The following is a 9,977-nucleotide window of genomic DNA, read 5'->3' on the forward strand; positions in this document are numbered from 1 at the left end:
TTAATTAAATTATAATACAATTTATATTGTACATATAAATATATATAATCCAATTTATATTATAGTGAACAATTACACACTCTAAATAGAACAGTTTTGTTATTTCCCCTTTTTTTTCCCAGGACAGGCAGTGCAATGATTGAACTGGGCTCAGTGGAGGAGGGCAGCAGTTTGATAGACGAGCTGATGGAGTTGACATCTCAGAGCTTATGTGAGCTCGAGATTAAAGAACACTTCAACATCATTAAAGAGATCGGTCGTGGCAAGTATGGCCATGTGCTGCTGGTCACCCACCGCTGCAAGGGTATGTCAGCCAGACAGATACGTATTAAAGGGGTCATATGATGTTGCTAAAAAAGAACATTATTTTGTGTATTTGGTGTAATAATTATTTTCCACATACTGTACATTATTGTTTCTCCTCTATGCCTCGCCTTTCTGAAACGCGTTGATTTTTACAAAGCTCATCGGTCTGAAAAGCGAGGTGTGCTCTGATTGGCCAGCTATCCAGTGCGTTGTGATTGGCCGAATGCCTCGTGTGACGGAAATGTTACGCCCCTTACCATACTGTGATGCCCGGTCCGGCCGGAGCGACGAGACAAAAACATTAAAACCAAACGAGCTAGAGTGAGCGGAGGCCGGCTTAAGTGAGCAGAGGCAGGCGGGCTTGAGAACGGCGCCACAATGGCAACCACATGTGACGACCTCGGGCTGAACTCCGCTTTGTCCACGGTGAAAGCCGATCCGGCGATCCACAGTGCGAAGTTGATGTATTTCCTCAGCGACCAGCACGGATCAGCTCCAGGCATGACGAAGCAGATATCGTCCTCTTTTGGAAGGCCAAACAAAGTAGTTTCACTTTCACAACGAAACACACAGCGCCTTCACGACATGGCAGTGGTGGCAACAACAATACTACAGCGAGAATAAAAGTTATGCCTTCTTTCTTTGCGTGAACATTTGGGCAGCGTTATGCAAATCTTCCCACATCGTGACATAGATATGTGGGGGCGTGTTAGAATGAGCCGTTTTAGGTAGGCGTGGCTGACTCTTAACTTTTATAAAGAATATCTCTTTGGATTTGAGACTTTAGTCTTTGCAACTTTACAGATCTTCTTTATGCACCAAGAGCTTGTAACACTCCAAAGAGAAAGGAAAAATTGAAATCGCATCATATGACCCCCTTTAAGGCCTGGGTATACTTCACATTCCGCATTCTGTTCCGTCTCGCGCACAGCCGCGTCAGCACAGCTTTCAAAGTATACTCAACCGCGTATGAGCGCGGACGAACGAGCTCGACACATGCACAGTACCACTTAGTCTTAGGAAGACACTCATTTAGTTTTTTAAAAGCATGAATTTTCTGAAACAATACATACACAGTTACTATGTTTAGCAATTTCTACTCTTTTTTTTCCCTTTTTGTCCAGTTATAAATATGCGCTTTTTTCTTCATACATTAAAACAACAGAATTCTAAGCATTTGAGGATCTGGTATCACCCTGAAGGGATTTATTTTAAGATAATGAATGGCTGACTATTATAATTATTGACCGTTATAATTATTACAGACCAAATATTAAATAGGCCTATCAAATCATTTTACCTGTATATTTTTAAAGCTTTTAATAGCCCACAGTCCATTTCAGTGTAAAAAAACCCAACAACAACTTGCTTAGTCACAAAACGAAAACTGGAACTAATACTGTAGCCCCCTCAAGTCCTTTTTTTTCCACTACAGTCGATAAGTTGGACGCAAGAAACATGTAAAAAGTAGCATACAAAGTAGCGCTGGTCAGCTGTCTGGTTGAGCGGAATGAACGACGGCGAATATATCAAAGACAGTAGCACACTTTGGAAATATTGTATCTAACCACTGAATGCCACGATTGATCAATTAGAATGAAGTATAATTCGTATAATAAGTGTGTGACGAGACGGGGTAGGGCCGAGAGCCGTGGGAACGGAGCGAGGCCGGTGGAGTAATTGATAATGAGTGACACCTGCACCACTCACCGGTCTCAAGTCTCACGGAGGAGCTCCGGAAGGATAAAAGGAGGAGTGACGACAGTGAAAGACGAGAGAGGACCAGGCCTGGATTTGATTTTGTGTTTTGGTTTTGTTTTTGTTTGTGCCCGACAGTCGTCCGCGAGGGGCTGTCGCGCTATTTTGTGTTTATTTTATTATTAAAGTTTTCTTTGAATGTTCGCCGGTTCCCGCCTCCTTCTTCCCGACTTACGAACGTTGTTACAAAGTGATTGTGGTTGTTGTCAGCATTTATCCCACTTTAATAACACTTTCTAGCTTGACGTCTTTTAATGTGAAACAATCTTGCAGGTTTTGAGCTCTAGCTGCTGTGTGAGGAAATGTGGAGTTCCCTCTCATAGGTTCACTTCAATGCTGCGATGACGTCATCGCTATGGGAACACCTCCGGTGTGATGAATGTCTGAAGCCATTATACCATCATGCCAATTTATTGGCCAATAGCGCTTAGCACCGCCCCGAGCATACCTCACGTATGCTCATATATGCATGCTGCCCGCTATTTCATCAGATTTTAATTCCTTCAGGAAGACAATCATCTATTGCCCGTCGGAAATAAGATTCTTGTGTTCTAAGCCATATATTTATATAGAGCAGTTTACTCCTCTTAGGCAGACACAATGAGTTTTCCGGTATGTATGGATGCATGTTACACGGACTCACGAGGAAACAGGTAGGAAGACCGCTTTGCGGCCTTTATCTATTGTTGTATCCGTGATATCTGTGTGAGTAAGTTGCACTCTAGGCACTCTTTCTGAGGAAGGAGAAATATTCGATCAACCCCCCGCTGATCCAGTTCTGCGGTTGCCGAGGCGCTCCACAAGCTCGACGCTTGGGGTGACGGCGATGAGCCCGAGTGTAGAGAGAGTGAGAGAACGATATTAATCCCCTTCTCTCTCGCTCTCTTCCCCGGACCACGTGTGTTCATCAGAAGAGCACCTCGTGAGTCAGGTGGTTAGTCAAATCTGATTCCTGCTCTGGAAGCTCGTAATCGATTCTTTCGGCTGCGGATTAGATGATGCATACTCTACAGCAGCCTCGGGCTCTCGAGCTCGCAGGCGACACAAGCTGTAGATATAAGCTATGGGTTAAGGGGCGAGCTTACTGATATAAAATCCCCGTTGCTCTACTTCCTTCCTGTATCAAGTGTTTCTCAAGTTTATTGAACAACATGAGAGACACTGATTTTTAGGACGTTAAGTCGTGCACTATGGTTTTTGGCACTTTGAGCTACCAAGCATTAGTTTGCCCGACTAATTACTATTTCTTTCAGCTCCGCTGCTGCATTGAGCTGAAACAAATAAGTGGAAGAGCTCACGTGTTTCAGAGTATCTCTTATAGCAAGCTATAACAGTGAGTAGGCGGTTTTTCCCCTCTCTCTCTCTAACGTTACCTGTTGCGCTGTACTAATGCAGACACTTTCATTTGATTTGGCGCTTATGCTTTCAACTCTTGTTCGTGTACTGTTTTTAGACGCAGACTCTGAGGAGTCCTGCAGCAGATGTTTGTTGTGCACTATGATTTGGCGCTTCGTGCTACCAAGCATTAGTTTCCCGACTACTTCCCTCAGCTCCGCTGCTGCGTCGAGCTGAAACAAGTGGAAGAGTTTACGTGTTTCCGAGTATTCTTATAGCAAACTATAACAGTGAGATGGCGGTTTTTCCCCTCTCTCTTTACGTTACCTGCTGCGCTGCACTGATGCAGACACGTTCATTTGATTTGGCACTTACACTTCCAACTATTGTTTGTGTACTGTTTTTAGACGCAGACTCTGAGTCCTGCAGCAGATATTTTGTTGTGCACCATGGTCTTGGCGCTTTATGCTACTGAGCGTTGGTCTGCCCGAGTAATATAATATTTCTTTCAGCTCTGCTGCTGCGTTGAGCTGAAACATTAAGTTGCAAGCTGTTTTAACATTAATGCTATAATGTCTCAGGTTGTAGAGGTAAGCAGACGGGTTTTCCTATCTCTCTCTCTCTCTCTACTTCTGCACTGCACTAATGCAGGCACGTGCATTTGAATTGGTGCTTACGCTTCCAGGTCTTATTTCGTGTACTGCTTTTAGGTGCAGACTCTATGAGTCTTGCAGCGGATGTTTGTCATGCATTATGGTCTTGGCGCTTCATGCTTCATGTGTGAAATGCCCTTTAGTCCTCTCCTAGCACTTTGATCAAGTTCTACTTGTCTGGACGTGAGAATGGCTCTTGGCTCCCTGGTCCCTTCCGCTTGAGCAGACTCTTTCCTCGGTCTTCCAGTTATCTTAGGTACGCCAGGCGTGATGGTATAGCATTCCCATAGCAATGACGTCATCGCAGCATTGAAGTGAACCTATGAGAGGGAACATCTCGGTTATGTATGTAACCTTGGTTCCCTGAATAGGGAACAAGATGCTGCGATGCTAGCCGTTCCGTACCTTTGATAGCGCTTCCTTCATCATAGTGTAAAATCTGATGAAATGGCATGCAGCACGCATATTATGAGCATACGTGACGTATGCTAGGGGCGGTAGGGCTAAATGTAAATCTCGATTTTTCCAGAATGTTTAACCGATTCTCTATTTTTTACGATTTTTAACTAGTCAACTTGAAAATGTAACTACAACATGATTCAAGTTACTTTTTCTTTATTAATCCTCTAGTTAAAGAAAATTATATTCCAAGTGCAGCACACATGAAGCTGTCAACATGATGTAAATGTTAAACAAATCACTTGTTAAATATCTTTGCAGAAAAGATGCAAAAACTACAACTACATATTGTACAAACTTGTCTTATACATATTATGTGTTCAGAAATAATACGAGGAAAATTATTTTAGAAAAACTCAAAAGTCAAGGAGCTGCTGAAACAGTTCTACTCAGCATCATCGTTGAGTCTGTCCTGTGCACTTCAATAACTGTCTGGTTTGGTTCAGCTACAAAATCAGACATCAGAAGACTACAGAGAACAGTTCGGACTGCTGAAAGGATTATTGGTGCTCCCCTGCCCACCCTTCAAGAAATGTATACATCCAGAGTGAGGAAAAGGGCTCAGAAAATCACTCTGGATCCCTCACATCCAAGTTATCCCCTTTTTGCACTTTTGCCATCTGGCCGGCGCTACAGAGCCCCAAATACCAGGACAGCCAGGCACAAGAACAGTTTCTTCCCCCAGGCAATCTATCCCATGAACAGTTAAATGTTCCCCACATTATGCAATAAAAATGTGCAATAACCTTATATTTACCACCTCCATCCTAGTACATCCCTGCATCTCATTCTATTCTATTCCATTCTATCATCTATAGCACAACTGTACATACAATTTATTTATTTTTCTATTTATTTTTCAATATTTGTCTTTTTATATTTATGTGTGTATCTCATCTTATTATTTTTTTGTCTGTGTGTTGTTGTTGTCCCTGTGTACTGGAAGCTTATGTCACTAAAACAAATTCCTAGTATGTAAATTCCTTGCATACTTGGCAATAAAGCTCTTTCTGATTCTGAAAACGACTGAAGGTATAACACCAGTAGACCTTTATTAACTATAAATGTTCTTTAAAATGAAATCACCATGATGCAAACATGAAATATCAGACATACAGTAGTAGCTCTTGACAGGTTTTTTATTCGATTGCGCTGCTTTTCCATAGTTTTCTCTGTGTAAACATGGATGTGTTTGACTGTTGCGCTCGTATCTCTTGCAGCGTCTCATGCATGAAACGGCTTTCTAAAAACACTGCGCTCAAGTTAAAATAAGTTCACTCTCATCTTCTTGCATGTTTTACCTATTCCACTGCCCGCGTCGCATCTTTGTCAACACAAAAGCGCATTCTGTGTGAATGGCACTTAGCCTATATTTATGGTCATTCACAGACCGTGTCACACGTGAGCGGTTAATCACGTGCGCCGACATGCGGTTGGATCATTCTTCTCTCTTTACTGTTATCACCGGCATATTGTCAAAGTTTCTAATTCTAACATTTGGTAATATTTCTATTGAAAATCGCGATTCCTCGATTTCTAAAAAAGGAAATCGTGGCAAAACAATACATTTGAATTAATCTGTAAAATCGGGAAAATCGCCCAGGCCTACGGGGCAGTGCTAAGCACTATTGGCCAATAAATTGGCATGATGGTATAAGAGCTTCAGACATTCGTCACACCGGAGGTATTCCCATAGCGATGACATCATCGCAGCATCTCCTTCCCTATTCAGGGAACCAAGGTTACATATGTAACGGAGATGTTACTTCGTTATAAGTGGACTCGTTACTTTTCTTGCCCATATAATGGGCGCTCCTCGCCTTTTCACTCTTGATTTTACACCAAGACAAATGAATATGTTTACAGTGCACAGTATGTGAATTTTCTGTATTTATATAATATCAGTATGACCTACAACATTTGTGAGCAGTATATAACCGAGTTTGCTTACTGGAATCTGTCTCCCACAACGTAAAAGCAAAAAAAAAACAAAAAAACATGGTCATATTCATTAGTCATCATCCTGAGTATGCCACATGCAGATCTCGCGTAGGAGCGCCCATTCCGCAATGACGTAGTTTTTTTGCAGCCATGTTGCTGCAAAGTCATGTCATGAGCCATGTTTCGGACAAGTCAAGGCCTGTTTGAAATGCTAAAATACACTTATATAATTACAATTATATAATTCTAATTATATAATTACACTTAGTAATAATACAAATATTTCTGACAGTTAATTTAGAAGTTACCATTTGAATCCAATTTTTAGGTAATGTGACAAAAGATTAGGCATATTACATTAGTTAATTTATGCAGGTGTAACAAAAGCACGGGGAAAATAATTTTCTTTATTGTTTAGCTACTTAAAACAGTGAGACTTGTTTTTTAAAACCATAATGATCAAAAACATGGTATTAGCTTGTATGTATTCTTTAAGTTGGCTATTCTTTAAGCATGTAAATAATGTATCACATGAAGGTGGGAATCATTGTGGTGTGTGTATCAGTATTGCAGGGAATAGTTTGACCAGTGTGCAGAAATGAGATAATGCTATTTAAATGAAACACTACCTCCTCTTTTACACTCCCACAGTTCGTAATGCCAAGCTATCATCCGAACAGCTGTGAAAATACTTTCCACTACAAACTAAAGACTGTATGTCATGTTATGTGTCTCCAGAGCACCTTTTAAGAAAGCCAAATGTCCTCTGATCTTGTTTCTTTTTCACTGCTGATTGTGTCTCAGGGACTCCAATGGCTCTCAAAGTGCTGCCCAAGGCCTCGACCAAGCTGCAGGGCTTCCTGAGAGAATACTGCATCTCCTTGCATCTGTCTTGCCACCCCTGCATCGTGGGATTGTTTGGAATCGCCTTCCAGTCCAACGAGCACTACGGATTCGCCCAGGAGCTTGTGACAGGACGGGACCTGTTTGCCATCATCCAGCCACGGGTGGGTCCTCAAACATCATGAGATCTATCCTTTATTCACACGTAGTTATGTAGCACTGCAAATTCACAGATTTCTTCAAATATGTGACCCAGGACCACAAAATCGGTAATAAGGGTCCATTTTTTTAAAATTGAGATTTATACATGTGGTTTGTTAGGATAGGACAATATTTGGCCGAGATACAACTATTTGAATATCTGGAATCTGAGGGTGCAAAAAAATCTAAATATTGAGAAAATCGCCTTAAAAGTTTCCAAATTAAGTTTTGGGGAAAAAAAAAAAGTTAAAAAAATTAAGTTTTGATATATTTACAGTAGGACATTTACAAAATATCTTCATGGAACATGCTCTTTACTTAATATCCTAATGACTTTTGGCATAAAAGCAAAATTTATCATTTTGACCCATACAATGTGTTGTTATTAAATTTTTTACACAAATTACTGGATGTTGATGATGGTGGAAATGATGCCCCAGTTAAAATCAAAGTTAATATTTCATTATGCATCATTTCCAGTCAAGTTACAATTTTGCCAAATGATGTTAGAAGTACAACAGTATTTTTAATTGGTGAATTAATGAAGTTAATTCCAATGGCCAATATGCTCAGTAATATATATATACTGTATTTATATATATATATATATATATATATATATATGACCCTGGACCACAAAACCAGTCTTAAGTGTAAATTTTTCCAAATTCAGATTTATACATCATATGAATAAATGAATAAATAAGCTTTCCATTGATGTATGAGATACAACAATTTGAATATCTGGAATCTGAAGGTGCAAAAATCAAAATATGAAGAAAATTGCATCATCCAAATGAAGTTCTTAGCAATGCATATTACTAATCAAAAATTAAGTTTTGATATATGTACGGTAGGAAATTTACAAAATATCTTCATGGAACATGATTTTTGTGGTCCAGGGACACACACACACACACACACACACACACACACACATATATATATATATATATATATATATATATAAATTATGTTTACAAAAGGGTTTTTATAGCATGCAACAATAAATGTCTACTTTAATGTTTGAAATAACTTTTTCAAAAATACAATGTCGAAATATGGGTGAAATAATGTTCCATTGTCATTCAACTACATATTTATTCTGATCTGTACCTATTATAAAAGAAAAAGTTATCATATCAATCTTTTATGATATTTTAAATAGAACCAAAATGTATTTTAAACTGTATTAAATTTTCGTCAAAGTCAAAAAGGTTTTTCAAGCCCCTTCATGCAATGATGTTGTCTTTAGAGAATGTTGTGCCTACACATAAGCAAAGTGACAGTATCACACTGTTGAGACTATTATTCATATACAGATTACCATATTTAGATATTTATTTATTTGTATACACAAAGCCAGACATTCACTTTAAAGCAAGTCTGTCACTTTGTCTGTCATTGGCAGATGAGTTCTAAATCAGTGTCCGACACTTGAGAAGGTTACGACTCTATCGTCACAGACACTATAGTGACTCTAGATGTGGTACAGTATATTTTATCCCAAGGGACCGGGACGTCTGCATGCTTACAGAATGATGTTTGACAGATGCTGATTAAATGCATTGCAGAGAAATGATGATGTACAGAGTTGTGTGTCAGGATAACAAGAAAAGAAAACAGAAAAAATAATATACACAGCCTCTGAGAGCTTCCATAACTGAAAATATTCAAGAAAATGCCAGCAATGAAATAAGCTATTTTATTAAAAAATGTTTAAAATAATCCATAATTTGAGATGCTGCAATGGTGAACTTCAGTTTGGTTGGATCAGATACATGCATATTTACTTTTGGCCATTATCAGCACAATATTACTGTTAGGGCATTATTAGAAACTAGTGAGAAAATAGTGTTTAAGTTTATTTTATTATGTCTACATAATAAATAAAGCTCCAGACCTGCCCTGCACCGCTATGAACTACAAGCATGTTCACATGCTAAGCATGTTCACTTGGAGCAGGACGTACGCTTGACATATTTCGGTAATGTTCACATGTCCTCTCATGATATCTTGGAGGGTGTAATGTGTGAGTAAAAGAGCAGAGCAGCTGCTTTTCTCTGTCACCACATGAGTCTCTGTTACTTCAGCATATCCACTGAAATCTTAAGCCAGACGTATTGAAGCCTGGAAAGATTTAAAGAGGCAATAACGCCGCAGGGGCTCCTAAACTCATGCAACCTTAGATTTTAATTTATTGTGCAATGATGCTGTCTTGAGAGAATTTTGTGCACATAAGTGTCAGTATACTGTTGAGTCTTTTAAACAGTCGAGACTACTGTACCAAAATAAATTACTGAGCATAATGGCCCATTTCAGTTAATAATTGTTATGAATATGAAGTAAATTACCAACAACTAATAAAATATATTTTTATATATTATATAAAATATATAGAAATATATTAAAATAATCTAAAACGAATACATAAAGCTATATAAAATTTAAATATATTTTTAGACATTTTAGATATTTATA

At 39.0% G+C, this 9,977-nt stretch overlaps 1 protein-coding gene across 1 annotated transcript in view; it reads left to right on the top strand.

The window, feature by feature from the left end:
• LOC107601742 (serine/threonine-protein kinase SBK1) overlaps window positions 1-9,977 on the top strand; it is a 13,337-nt gene that overhangs the window by 1,392 nt on the left and 1,968 nt on the right. Inside the window, exons 2-3 of the mRNA XM_016294027.1 lie at window positions 123-304; window positions 7,257-7,459. Coding sequence (XP_016149513.1) covers window positions 136-304; window positions 7,257-7,459 — 372 coding nt within the window. The 5' untranslated portion in view covers window positions 123-135. The remainder of the gene's footprint in view (window positions 1-122; window positions 305-7,256; window positions 7,460-9,977) is intronic.

This window comes from Sinocyclocheilus grahami, unplaced genomic scaffold, assembly GCF_001515645.1.
Source record: "Sinocyclocheilus grahami isolate Dianchi unplaced genomic scaffold, SAMN03320097.WGS_v1.1 scaffold312.1, whole genome shotgun sequence".
Taxonomy (NCBI): domain Eukaryota; kingdom Metazoa; phylum Chordata; class Actinopteri; order Cypriniformes; family Cyprinidae; genus Sinocyclocheilus; species Sinocyclocheilus grahami.